The sequence below is a fragment of the Coregonus clupeaformis genome, chromosome 30 (genome assembly GCF_020615455.1).
Source record: "Coregonus clupeaformis isolate EN_2021a chromosome 30, ASM2061545v1, whole genome shotgun sequence".
NCBI classification, from domain to species: Eukaryota; Metazoa; Chordata; class Actinopteri; order Salmoniformes; family Salmonidae; genus Coregonus; species Coregonus clupeaformis.
Genome location: NC_059221.1, coordinates 39,902,589 through 39,917,157, shown reverse-complemented (window position 1 = coordinate 39,917,157; position 14,569 = coordinate 39,902,589). Strand labels below are relative to the sequence as shown.

Sequence of the window (14,569 nt, the reverse complement as noted above, 5' to 3'; positions counted from 1 at the left end):
TACTTGTCATGCACAAAGTAGATGTCCTAACCGACTTGCCAAAAGTATAGTTTGTTAACAAGAAATTTGTGGAGTGGTTGAAAAAACGAGTTTTAATGACTCCAATTGAAGTGTATGTAAACTTCCGACTTCAACTGTATGATGATATGGAAGTGGGGAACTAGAGGTCAACACAAGCCAAATCTATCAGGGTCCCAAGGTGCCTTAGATTCTCCTACAGGCCTACAGCGGCTGGCTAAAGGAGCCAAGGTGCCTTAGATTCTCCTACAGGCCTACAGCGGCTGGCTAAAGGAGCTAAGGTGCCTTAGATTCTCCTACAGGCCTACAGCTAAAGGAGCCAAGGTGCCTTAGATTCTCCTACAGGCCTACAGCTAAAGGAGCTAAGGTGCCTTAGATTCTCCTACAGGCCTACAGCTAAAGGAGCTAAGGTGCCTTAGATTCTCCTACAGGCCTACAGCGGCTGGCTAAAGGAGCTAAGGTGCCTTAGATTCTCCTACAGGCCTACAGCGGCTGGCTAAAGGAGCCAAGGTGCCTTAGATTCTCCTACAGGCCTACAGCGGCTGGCTAAAGGAGCCAAGGTGCCTTAGATTCTCCTACAGGCCTACAGCTAAAGGAGCCAAGGTGCCTTAGATTCTCCTACAGGCCTACAGCTAAAGGAGCCAAGGTGCCTTAGATTCTCCTACAGGCCTACAGCTAAAGGAGCTAAGGTGCCTTAGATTCTCCTACAGGCCTACAGCGGCTGGCTAAAGGAGCCAAGGTGCCTTAGATTCTCCTACAGGCCTACAGCGGCTGGCTAAAGGAGCCAAGGTGCCTTAGATTCTCCTACAGGCCTACAGCGGCTGGCTGAAGGAGCCAAGGTGCCTTAGATTCTCCTACAGGCCTACAGCGGCTGGCTAAAGGAGCCAAGGTGCCTTAGATTCTCCTACAGGCCTACAGCGGCTGGCTAAAGGAGAGGCAGGGAGGTGTATCGTTGCCCCATCTTTAACGAGTGTTCCTTGGAATCAACTGATTTGTTATACCTTTAAACGTTCTACCTACTATGTCAGAGGCCTCAATCAAAATGAAATGGACTTGGTCTGAAAAAATGAAGGTGGCTTTCCTTGTATGTTTTGGATAAATACGCAGTCTTAATTCACTGTTTTAAACCTGCATCTCTCTGAGCACTGTCCCCACTCCTGCTCTGCTACGGCAGGGTTGTACTGCAGGTATGTCCATAGATAGTCTTGCAGTTGTGTAAAAAAAAAAAAGTATATGGGGTTTGAATACTGAAAAAGGTCTAACTTATCACCTCTGTTCATTTTTATAAACAAATGTAGATACCATTTTTTTTTTTTGAAAGACTATTTTTGGATTTGTATAATTTTAAAGTTTGTGCACTTTATTTTTTGTATTTTTTTTTACATGTTCTTTCATCACATTCCCAGTGGGTCAGACGTTTACATACACTCAATTAGTATTTGGTAGCATTGCCTTTAAATTGTTTAACTTGGGTCAAACGTAAAAAAATTTATTTAAAAAAATCTGACCCGGTAGGTGCATTTCAAATGGCTTTAGTTACTTAATCCTTAGGTTAACTTATTTTTTCTTTTTTTTTGATGATATTTTAAGGTTGGATCAACTGTTGCACAATGTTCTCTATGGGAAGGATGCGTTCTATCCTAAAATGTGATGTTCACTCATTCTGTGTGTGTTGGGACTCGTATGCATTTGCCATGAGATGGTCATCTGTATACAATGGTTAGCTCCTGATTTTAAAATACTTATCTGATCATATAAAGCTAACATTAATTCAGCATGATTTTTTGAGAATTCTCACTAATCCATAGAATTTTTGGTATCTAAAATGAAAATCCCTAGATTTTATCCCATTGTCATGTCACCGTATCCAAACTCCATGTATACATGTATAAGACGTTTGACCAAGATGAAGCTGATATTGTTTGCCAAATGAAGATTATGCTGATACAATCGGTGTAACTGGCAACGCAGAAGTCCTCTCTTAACTGTTAATTTGTCTTTTTAATAAAGATTCTAATTACACATTGTTATATTTTCATTTTAAATGAGTGGTGGTGTTAAATAACTAAAGTGCTATAAATAGTATGATCATATGCTATTGATTCTCATAACTTTTGCATAAATGGATTTTATTAACAGCAGTCAAAAGTACAGCTCAAATTCCAAAACATCCTTAAACACCGTGCAAAAGCACAACACATACATTTGACGTAACTTAAGCAATATTCAAAGAAGCCAAAGGAATGGTTCTACAGCACCGTATAAAAACAGACATGGAAAGACTTAAGGTCGTTATCGCTCGTATTATCACAATATTGAAATGGTAACTATCACAAACGTGTGCTATTACAGTCAGATGAACAAAACAAGTCAGTAAAAAGATTTTGATCGATTAATGCCGTCTCATTGATTTCCAAATGTTATATTAAAAGGACAAATCAGAATAGTTTTGACTAAAATGAAAATTTCATGCGACATACTGTAGGTGTGGCACTTGAGTGACAGTTTTGGAACTTATCTGAATGTTGAATCGAGGCAAATGGTTAACATTGAGTCTGTAACTAAGGAATATCTGTAGTAAATATGAGCTAAAGAATATACACTGCTCAAAAAAATAAAGGGAACACTAAAATAACACATCCTAGATCTGAATGAATAAAATAATCTTATTAAATACTTTTTTCTTTACATAGTTGAATGTGCTGACAACAAAATCACACACAAATTATCAATGGAAATCAAATTTATCAACCCATGGAGGTCTGGATTTGGAGTCACCCTCAAAATTAAAGTGGAAAACCACACTACAGGCTGATCTAACTTTGATGTAATGTCCTTAAAACAAGTCAAAATGAGGCTCAGTAGTGTGTGGCCTCCACGTGCCTGTATGAACTCCCTACAACGCCTGGGCATGCTCCTGATGAGGTGGCGGATGGTCTCCTGAGGGATCTCCTCCCAGACCTGGACTAAAGCATCCGCCAACTCCTGGACAGTCTGTGGTGCAACGTGGCGTTGGTGGATGGAGCGAGACATGATGTCCCAGATGTGCTCAATTGGATTCAGGTCTGGGGAACGGGCGGGCCAGTCCATAGCATCAATGCCTTCCTCTTGCAGGAACTGCTGACACACTCCAGCCACATGAGGTCTAGCATTGTCTTGCATTAGGAGGAACCCAGGGCCAACCGCACCAGCATATGGTCTCACAAGGGGTCTGAGGATCTCATCTCGGTACCTAATGGCAGTCAGGCTACCTCTGGCGAGCACATGGAGGGCTGTGCGGCCCCCCAAAGAAATGCCACCCCACACCATGACTTACCCACCGCCAAACCGGTCATGCTGGAGGATGTTGCAGGCAGCAGAACGTTCTCCACGGCGTCTCCAGACTCTGTCACATGTGCTCAGTGTGCCAGGGCGCCAGTGGCGAATTTGCCAATCTTGGTGTTCTCTGGCAAATGCCAAACGTCCTGCACGGTGTTGGGCTGTAAGCACAACCCCCACCTGTGGACGTCGGGCCCTCATACCACCCTCATGGAGTCTGTTTCTGACCGTTTGAGCAGACATGCACATTTGTGGCCTGCTGGAGGTCATTTTGCAGGGCTCTGGCAGTGCTCCTCCTGCTCCTCCTTGCACAAAGGCGGAGGTAGCAGTCCTGCTGCTGGGTTGTTGCCCTCCTACGGCCTCCTCCAGGTCTCCTGATGTACTGGCCTGTCTCCTGGTAGTGCCTCCATGCTCTGGACACTACGCTGACAGACACAGCAAACCTTCTTGCCACATCTCGCATTGATGTGCCATCCTGGATGAGCTGCACTACCTGAGCACTTGTGTGAGTTGTAGACTCCGTCTCATGCTACCACTAGAGTGAAAGCACCGCCAGCATTCAAAAGTGACCAAAACATCAGCCAGGAAGCATAGGAACTGAGAAGTGGTCTGTGGTCACCACCTGCAAAACCAGTCCTTTATTGGGGGTGTCTTGCTAATTGCCTATAATTTCCACCTGTTGTCTATTCCATCTGCACAACAGCATGTAAAATGTATTGTCAATCAGTGTTGCTTCCTAAGTGGACAGTTTGATTTCACAGAAGTGTGATTGACTTGGAGTTACATTGTGTTGTTTAAGTGTTCCCTTAATTTTTTTGAGCAGTATATATATATATATGCAGATGACCACCACACAGTGTATAATAACTCAACAAGCGAAAAGATAAGTAAACCTTAACACATCAACAAAATGGCATCAATCAGTAATTAAAGGTTTCTTTTTTCTCTGCTGTTTTGGAAAACAGCACACATAGTAGCTACATACATTTCCTGTCTTATGTAATTCCAGGCTTATAGCAGTGGTGTGACACACACACTACAATGACCAGAAGTATGTGGACACCTGCTCGTCGAACATCTCATTCCAAAAATCATGGGCATTAATATGGAGGTGGTCCCACCTTTGCTGCTATAACGGCTTCCACTAGATGTTGGAACATTGCTGCGGGGACTTGCTTCCATTCAGCCACAAGAGCATTAGTGAGGTCGGGCACTGATGTTGGGCGATTAGGCCTGGCTCGCAGTCGGCGTTCCAATTCATACCCAAGGTGTTCGATGGGCTTGAGATCAGGCCTCTGTGCAGGTCAGTCAAGTTCTTCCACACCGATCTCGACAAACCATTTCTGTATGGACCTTGCTTTATGCACAGGGGTATTGTCATGCTGAAACAGGAAAGGGCTTTCCCCAAACTGCTGCCACAAAATCGTCTAGAATGTCATTGTATACTGTAGTGTTTTAGATTTCCCTTCACTGGAACTAAGGGGCCTAGCCCGAACAATGAAAAACAGCCCCAGACCATTATTCCACCTCCACCAAACGTTACAGTTGGAACTATGCATTCATGCAGGTAACGTTATCCTGGCATCCGCCAAACCCAGATTTGTCCGTCAGACTGCCAGATGGTGAAGTGTGATTAATCACTACAGAGAACACGTTTCCACTGCTCCAGAGTCCAATGGTGGCAAGCTTTACACCACTCCAGCCGACGCTTGGCATTGCACATGGTGATCTTAGGCTTGTGTGTGGCTGCTCGGCCATGGAAAACCATTTCATGAAGCTCCCGACGAACAGTTATTGTGCTGACGTTCCTTCCAGAGGCAGTTTGTAACTCGGTAGTGAGTTTTGTAACTCGGTTGAGTGTTGCAACCGAAGACAATTTTTTACGCTTTATGCGCTTCAGCAGTCCCGTTCTGTGAGCTTGTGTGGCCTACCACTTCGCGGCTGAGCCATTGTTGCTCCTAGACGTTTCCACTTTACAATAACAGCACTTACAGTTGATCGGGGCAGCTGTGGCAGGGCAGAAACTTGACGAACTGACTTGTTGGAAAGGTGGCATCCTATGACGGTGACACATTCAATGTCACTGAGCTCTTCAGTAAGGCCATTCTACTGCCAATGTTTGTCTATGGAGATTGCATGGCGGTGCGCTCAAACGTTATACACCTGTCAGCAACGGCTGTGGCTGAAATAGCTGAATCCACAAATTTGAAGGGGTATCTACATACCTCTGTATATATAGTGTATGTAGAAGAAGAAAAAAACATGATCCTCTGCAAACTAACTTTTTCTTTCACTATTGATTATGAAGTAAACCGAAAGACCAGCTTTGGATAAATGTACATGTCAGGGTTGGAGAGAATTTCACCTTCATTCAATTAATTCAGAGGGTAATGAAATTCAACTCCTGGGAGAAGAAAAACGGCATAGCAAAAGGTGGGCATTTTTTAAATCTACCTATGAATCAAATTTACTGAATTAAAATGGTACTGAACCCAACCCCCGATGTACTTGGAAAATCTTTAGAGGAAAAGTAAATCATTTAAAATAAGAGAATGAGCTCTAGTAGGAAGAGCTTTTGAATTTGGAAATTAGCAGACTCCATCATAACAATGGAAGAAGCATGGCCAACCCTAGTCTGATTCTCATGTTCAAACTGAAACGTCTGCTGGATTTGATCATGGCATCAGTGTCTCCTGCAGTTATTCTCAAGAAAGTTGACTCAAAACACACCTAGTATCCACTGCCAGTCTGCGAACAAAATAGAGTCAACCAATAACATCACTTTAGGTGTGTCTCTAAACCACAGGCATCATGGGTCATCAGTCACACCACACCCCCTCTCGTCAACAGGCATCTCTACCAGCTCCACACCCCCTCTCGTCAACAGGCATCTCTACCAGCTCCACACCACCTCTCTTCAACAGGCACCTCTACCAGCTCCACCTCTCTTCAACAGGCACCTCTACCAGCTCCACTCAGCCACCTCTCTTCAACAGGCACCTCTACCAGCTCCACTCAGCCACCTCTCTTCAACAGGCACCTCTACCAGCTCCACCTCTCTTCAACAGGCACCTCTACCAGCTCCACTCAGCCACCTCTCTTCAACAGGCACCTCTACCAGCTCCACTCAGCCACCTCTCTTCAACAGGCACCTCTACCAGCTCCACTCAGCCACCTCTCTTCAACAGGCACCTCTACCAGCTCCACACCACACAGTGACAGAGACCCAGTCAGTAACAGAGACCCAGTCAGTAACCAGTCAGTAACAGAGACCCAGTCAGTAACCAGTCAGTAACAGAGACCCAGTCAGTAACCAGTCAGTAAGAGACCCAGTCAGTAACCAGTCAGTAAGAGACCCAGTCAGTAACCAGTCAGTAAGAGACCCAGTCAGTAAGAGACCCAGTCAGTAACCAGTCAGTAAGAGACTCAGTCAGTAACAGAGACCCAGTCAGTAACAGAGACCCAGTCAGTAACCAGTCAGTAACAGAGACCCAGTCAGTAACAGAGACCCAGTCAGTAACAGAGACTCAGTCAGTAATAGAGACCCAGTCAGTAACAGAGACCCAGTCAGTAACCAGTCAGTAAGAGACTCAGTCAGTAACAGAGACCCAGTCAGTAACAGAGACCCAGTCAGTAAGAGACTCAGTCAGTAACAGAGACCCAGTCAGTAACAGAGACCCAGTCAGTAACAGAGACCCAGTCAGTAACCAGTCAGTAACAGAGACCCAGTCAGTAACAGAGACCCAGTCAGTAACCAGTCAGTAACAGAGACCCAGTCAGTAACAGAGACCCAGTCAGTAACCAGTCAGTAACAGAGACCCAGTCAGTAACAGAGACCCAGTCAGTAACAGAGACCCAGTCAGTAACCAGTCAGTAACAGAGACCCAGTCAGTAACCAGTCAGTAACAGAGACCCAGTCAGTAACCAGTCAGTAACAGAGACCCAGTCAGTAACAGAGACCCAGTCAGTAACAGAGACCCAGTCAGTAACAGAGACCCAGTCAGTAACAGAGACCCAGTCAGTAAGAGACCCAGTCAGTAACCAGTCAGTAACAGAGACCCAGTCAGTAACAGAGACCCAGTCAGTAACCAGTCAGTAACAGAGACCCAGTCAGTAACCAGTCAGTAACAGAGACCCAGTCAGTAACAGAGACCCAGTCAGTAAGAGACCCAGTCAGTAACCAGTCAGTAACAGAGACCCAGTCAGTAACAGAGACCCAGTCAGTAACCAGTCAGTAACAGAGACCCAGTCAGTAACAGAGACCCAGTCAGTAACCAGTCAGTAACAGAGACCCAGTCAGTAACAGAGACCCAGTCAGTAACCAGTCAGTAGCAGAGACCCAGTCAGTAGCAGAGACCCAGTCAGTAACAGAGACCCAGTCAGTAACCAGTCAGTAACAGAGACCCAGTCAGTAACAGAGACCCAGTCAGTAACAGAGACCCAGTCAGTAACAGAGACCCAGTCAGTAACCAGTCAGTAGCAGAGACCCAGTCAGTAGCAGAGACCCAGTCAGTAGCAGAGACCCAGTCAGTAACCAGTCAGTAACAGAGACCCAGTCAGTAACAGAGACCCAGTCAGTAACAGAGACCCAGTCAGTAACCAGTCAGTAAGAGACTCAGTCAGTAGCAGAGACCCAGTCAGTAACAGAGACCCAGTCAGTAACAGAGACCCAGTCAGTAGCAGAGACTCAGTCAGGGGTTGTTGGTTTCTGCTGTGTGCTCTATCTGTGGAGATGTCATTTCTCCCGACAGTACAGCAGGTACATCTTCAGAGGCTCCGGGAGGGGCAGACAGAGAATCCTCTCTCTCAGGATGTTTATAGGTGGCTCTGCCCGGAGTAGCTCCACTGACTCCTTCTCTGCTTCCTCCTCCTCCTCCTCCTCCTCCTCTCCCGCCCCCCGGGCTGCCCTTCGCTGCGCCTCCTCCCCCCCCCTGTGGTTATTGTTGTTGTCCAGGGGAGCGGGGGTAGGGAGGGCACTGCTCACCACGTGCTTGTTAGCCAGTACTACAGAGGTGCAGTGGCGGCGGTGAACGCGCCGGCGTTTAAAACGTGGGCCGTACTTGTGGAGCCCACTGACCCCCAGGCCCCTGCCTCCTCCAAAAGAGCCCCGGCCCCGTGGGTGACCCTCCCTGCTGTCCGTGGTCACTCTCAGGGTGTGGCGGATGGATATACGAGCCAGCTCCTGCAGCGTCCGCACCTCAAACATGGCTGCTCCGTGGGTCACCAAAGAGATCAGAAAGGAGACAGAATGATTAGAAAACGGATAACGTGAGAATGCTTTGGATGGTGATGACTAGTTCTGGTTGTTCTATAGTGTTGTCACTCAACTTCTGACTTCCATGTGTGATCCCAAACTGACAAGGCACTCACGTAGTGGGACTGCCTTGGGTTCGCCATTGGTGTTATGTTGGGGCAGTGCCAGTGGAGCAAAGGACACTGCGATTATCTTTTTAGTCTCCCAGCTGCTCTGGCCTGTACGCCTGATCTTGGTCAGCTAGAAAGAGCAGAAGAAGAGAATAAATCAGGGCAGGGATTCCCAAACACGGTCCTGGGGCCCTCCCCTGGGTGCACATTGTGGTTTTTTGCCCTAGCACTACACAGTTGATTGAAATAATCAAAGCTTGATGATGAGTTGATTATTTGAATCGACTGTGTATATTTCGTTGACGTTTGGAAAGTTTTCCGACAAATTTGCTGTTTCCATCTGGCCTGTCATGACATTTTATTTATGCGTACTTTACTCGCATTAAAACGGTTGGATGGAAGCCTAGTTAGTGTGAGTGTACACACACACCTTCTCTTCTAGGGGCAGTACCAGGATACCCCCCACCTTCAGCAGGTTCTTCATGAATTCTTCATGGTCTCTCTGCACCCCCGCCCCACAGTACACCCTGTCATACTGCCTGCTCTCAGGGGGGATCTCCAGGCAGTTCCCCGCCACAAAGGAAGGCTCGCAGAACTCAAACCTAAAAAACACAAATACAACATAAAACAAAAGACAAAAACAATCTACATACAGGCTACACATGCAACCTGCAACCTGATATTCAACTAGCCACCGATGTCTACTGACAGAGAGAACTTCAAGGCTGCCGTAGACCGGAAAGGCAATCGGAGGTAAAGTGTCTCACTTGTCAAAGCTTTCGCTGGTTTTGATGAAGTAGTCTAGCTTCTGGTAGGCATACTCAATCACATCAGTATATAACTCCACCCCGTGGTTCACACCAAATGGACCTGGAACCAGGATTACAACAGAACAAACACCCACAATGCATTTCAATAAACTTTTCCAATCAGTTGTCCTACTGATTTCCCCCTGTTTCCAGACCCAACAAGGCCCAGAGAGGTTGTACCGTCTGCGAGTGTAACACACCCAGTATGAGGCCCGCCATGGTGCTGAGGTACCCGGTCCCACTGCCCAGGTTGAGGAAGGACAGGCCAGGGTGAAGGTCCAGGGCCTCCATCACCTCAGAGTAGATACAGGGGGCTGATAGGTGGATGTTGCCGTGCCTCCAGGCCAGGTCCTTGTAGGCGCTGTCACGGTAGTCCTCCAGATAGTAGTCGGCCCGGTCGATGGCCCTGAAGGCCCGCTCCACCAGGTCCGAATGGATGTAGTGCGCCTCCTTCAGGTTGTCAATCAACTCGTCATTATCCTCCCCAGCGCTCACAGCTCCTCCCATCTTGACTGGCGAGAGAGAGAAGGGGAACTTCTGAGCCTTTATCTGAAGAACAGAAACAGGTTGTGCACAACCGAATTCAAAGAGTTTGTTGCATTGCAACCACATTTAACAAATAAAAACTTTTAACAAAACATCATCATCCACGTCATATTTTGTACATTTCAGAGTAAACAATCCCCTTATTGCCTTCCAATGACTTATACTGAAAGTGCTTCATGAATACTTCCTCACTACATTAGGTGTGAGAGCTGTACCTGTGGCCTGCCCCTGCGAACGATGCCAATGGGGAGATGACAGGCCTACAAGCCAAATGTTGAGTACGCCTGCTATCATAAAGCAACAGAGAACAAAGGAACCTGCCCACTTTAATGATGCTTGGTTCCTTTGATGCCCAAACAGCCATTGTGTTTGCTTGCCAAATGACTCATGTAAGCGCAATAAATGATTTGTGAAATATAGGATAACATTTTCCTCGATGGTAATGCATATTTCTGAATAATATTAGGAACTAATTTTGAACAGAGATTACAAATACACGACCATAGGATGGCGCTGTAGGACTTGGATCTTTGCCTTGTGTTAGGAGAAAAGTACACTACTTCCTGTAAAAGAACACTGCGTTTCATAACACAAACCTTGAAAAACAACCACCATGATAAATCAGCATTCCGTTTAGCAAGAAATGTCAAAATTACAACGTTACCCCATATGCATCCGATGACCTTCGCGAGACACGTTGCGGTTACTACTTTTGCGCAAGTTAACCCAATTCTGAGTTGAAAATATTCACAACATATATGCAAACGTGTCGGATCATGTCAATGAAATGGTTTAGTTACTATCGAAGTTGTTTTTAGGTGGTTGACACATTGGAAATCTGAAAAAAGACAAACCGAAAACAACAATCGTAATCTGAGTCTTCCACTCACGCAGGCATAACAACAAAGATTCGGGACTAACGTTAGGCAAGGTCGACAGACACACGCCAACATAACGTTAACTGGAAGATATAATTACCTACAACTTGATAATCAATTGTTTCGTGTTAAAATACCGATTGCCGCTACAAATTAGCTTGTCTTCGGGCTTTTGTTCGGTAACGCTCAGACAGCTCACTGCTAGTCGACGCTAACGTTACAGCTTCTACACCCAAGCCATAAAACTGCTGAACAATTAATCAAATGGCTACCCGGACTATTTGCATTGACCCCCTCCCCTCTTTTTTTCTTTTTTTTTTCTTCTATTTTCAATTTTTTTTACACTGCTGCTACTTGCTGTTTATTATCTACGCGTAGTCACTTTACCCCTAACGTTACCTACATACACAAATTACCTCGACTAACCTGTACCCCCGCACATTGACTCGGTACCGGTACCCCCTGTATATAGATAGCCTCGTTATTTTATTGTGTTACTTTTTTACTTTAGTTTATTTAGTAAATATTTTCTTAACTCTATTTTCTTAAAACTGCATTGTTGGTTAAGGGCATGTAAGTAAGCGTTTCATGGTAAGGTATACTACACCTGTTGTATTCGGTGCATGTGACAAATTAAATTGGATTTGATTTGAGACCTAAACATTCAACCTGTCGACGAGCTTACGTCATACGTAGGCTATCTAATTAACATTTCGATTGGGTATTGATTGATACAATAAAATAAAATAAATCATGGGCCTAAACATACAATATAGTAATTGAACAAGCCCAACTGTAAATGTGCACCAAAGTGAATGTGGTGCAGGCTACTAGATAAAACATATTTACAGAACAGAATAACTTTATTTTTCAAGAAGGCGATTTTAGCATGTCAATCTTTTTACATTTTTTTTACATTTTAGTCATTTAGCAGACGCTCTTATCCAGAGCGACTTACAGTTAGTGAATGAATACATCCCTGCCGGCCAAACCCTCCCCTAACTTGGACGACGCTGGACCAATTGTGCGCCGCCCATGGGTCTCCCGGTCGCGGCCGGCTGCGACAGAGCCTGGACTCGAACCAGGATCTCTAGTGGCACAGCTAGCACTGCGATGCAGTGCCTTAGACCACTGCGCCACTCAGAATCTTGGTGGGGCAAAAAACTAAAATAGATGTGGGATGCATGCCAGCAAAGCCACTACACAACACAATACTAAACAATACATAAATTGCACTAGAACGGTGACAAACGGTGCCCACAAACTGTTAGGGCCTACATAAAGCTGTCCCAACAGCAGTCCCAACACCTTACCAATGCTACACCTGGCTATCAGCGGAGCCTTGTCTGGCAGCGAAACAGTTCATTCAGCCTCATTTACTGCCTTTAAAAAAAACATAGCTGATGTGGCTGACTTGCTTAAACAAATGTGGTTTCTACGGACAATTGAGATGTACAAACTATGGCATAAAGGGTGACGACAAGCAGATAAGAGGCAATCTGTAATTTCGATCAAGACATTAATGAGCGAGCTAGGACGGACGTAGTCAGTATAACTATTTGTTCAGCACTTTTGAAAATGTACAGCGACAGAATTCAGAACATGGGCCGTTCTTACAGTATTCTCCCTGTACACCAAGTCAGAACCGTAGGATAAATAAAGGGGGCATCTAAGCAGACAATGAAAGCTTTTACAATATTTGATGATTACATTTCTCAGAACAGTAGGCTAAGTTATGAGGGGAAAATATACCAAATGATTAGGGTGAGGCACATGGCCTACTAACAGTTTACTACAGAACATTCCCTTAGTATTACTTTCCTAGCTACAGTATACAGTGAGGGTAAAAAGTATTTGATCCCCTGCTGATTTTGTATGTTTGCCCACTGACAAAGAAATGGTCAGTCTGTAATTTTAATGGTAGGTTTATTTGAACAGTGAGAGACAGAATAACAACAAAAAAATCCAGAAAAAACGCATGTCAAATTTTTTTAATAAATTTATTTTGCATTTTAATGAGGGAAATAAGTATTTGACCCCCTCTCAATCAGAAAGATTTCTGGCTCCCAGGTGTCTTTTATACAGGTAACGAGCTGAGATTAGGAGCACACTCTTAAAGGGAGTGCTCCTAATCTCAGCTTGTTACCTGTATAAAAGACACCTGTCCACAGAAGCAATCAATCAATCAGATTCCAAACTCTCCACCATGGCCAAGACCAAAGAGCTCTCCAAGGATGTCGGGGACAAGATTGTAGACCTACACAAGGCTGGAATGGGCTACAAGACCATCGCCAAGCAGCTTGGTGAGAAGGTGACAACAGTTGGTGCGATTATTCGCAAATGGAAGAAACATAAAATAACTGTCAATCTTCCTCGGCCTGGGGCTCAATGCAAGATCTCACATCGTGGAGTTGCAATGATCATGAGAACGGTGAGGAATCAGCCCAGAACTACACGGGAGGATCTTGTCAATGATCTCAAGGCAGCTGGGACCATAGTCACCAAGAAAACAATTGGTAACACACTACGCCGTGAAGGACTGAAATCCTGCAGCGCCCACAAGGTCCCCCTGCTCAAGAAAGCACATATACAGGCCCGTCTGAGGTTTGCCAATGAACATCTGAATGATTCAGAGGAGAACTGGGTGAAAGTGTTGTGGTCAGATGAGACCAAAATCGAGCTCTTTGGCATCAACTCAACTCGCCGTGTTTGGAGGAGGTGGAATGCTGCCTATGACCCAAGAACACCATCCCCACCGTCAAACATGGAGGTGGAAACATTACGCTTTGGGGGTGTTTTTCTGCTAAGGGGACAGGACAACTTCACCGCATCAAAGGGACGATGGACGGGGCCATGTACCGTCAAATCTTGGGTGAGAACCTACTTCCCTCAGCCAGGGCATTGAAAATGGGTCGTGGATGGGTATTCCAGCATGACAATGACCCAAAACACACAGCCAAGACAACAAAGGAGTGGCTCAAGAAGAAGCACATTATGGTCCTGGAGTGGCCTAGCCAGTCTCCAGACCTTAATCCCATAGAAAATCTGTGGAGGGAGCTGAAGGTTCGAGTTACCAAACGTCAGCCTCGAAACCTTAATGACTTGGAGAAGATCTACAAAGAGGAGTGGAACAAAATCCCTCCTGAAATGTGTGCAAACCTGGTGGCCAACTACAAGAAACGTCTGACCTCTGTGATTGCTAACAAGGGTTTTGCCACCAAGTACTAAGTCATGTTTTGCAGAGGGGTCAAATACTTATTTCCCTCATTAAAATGCAAATCAATTTATAAAATTTTTGACATGCGTTTTTCTGGATTTGTTTGTTGTTATTCTGTCTCTCACTGTTCAAATAAACCTACCATTAAAATTATAGACTGATCATGTCTTTGTCAGTGGGCAAACGTACAAAATCAGCAGGGGATCAAATACTTTTTTGGCATATTGCATCATTTATGCAGCAGCATACAATACATTTTTGGACTCACCTTGTTGTGCTGTGCTCACTTGAACAGGAAGGTGGCGAGGCGGTCCATCGTGGGCAAATTTTGTCATCAAAGTCTGTCATTCTCTGGATTTATGGTGCTTTCAAGACAACTCGGAACTCGGAAAAAAACAAGGTCGAATCATGATGACGTC

General features: G+C 45.2%; 1 protein-coding gene across 4 annotated transcripts; it reads right to left on the bottom strand.

Annotated features, from left to right (window-relative positions):
- Positions 1-7,896: 7,896 nt before the first annotated feature.
- On the bottom strand, positions 7,897-11,189 carry LOC121546806 (protein-L-isoaspartate O-methyltransferase domain-containing protein 2-like). Of its 4 annotated transcripts, none has more exons than XM_041858047.2 (6): positions 11,034-11,189; positions 9,710-10,021; positions 9,468-9,570; positions 9,131-9,302; positions 8,707-8,830; positions 7,897-8,544 (listed from the first exon to the last, which is right to left on the bottom strand). In XM_041858047.2, exons 2-6 carry the CDS (start codon positions 10,014-10,016, stop codon positions 8,072-8,074), a joined length of 1,179 nt encoding a protein of 392 aa, XP_041713981.2. In that variant the 5' UTR covers positions 10,017-10,021; positions 11,034-11,189; the 3' UTR covers positions 7,897-8,071. The 4 variants fall into 4 exon arrangements, with proteins under 4 accessions (XP_041713981.2, XP_041713980.2, XP_041713983.2 ...); XM_041858046.2 differs by having other exon boundaries at positions 7,898-8,544; positions 9,710-10,058; XM_041858049.2 differs by having other exon boundaries at positions 7,898-8,544; positions 9,710-10,058; positions 11,071-11,189.
- Between the last annotated feature and the right edge of the window lie 3,380 nt (positions 11,190-14,569).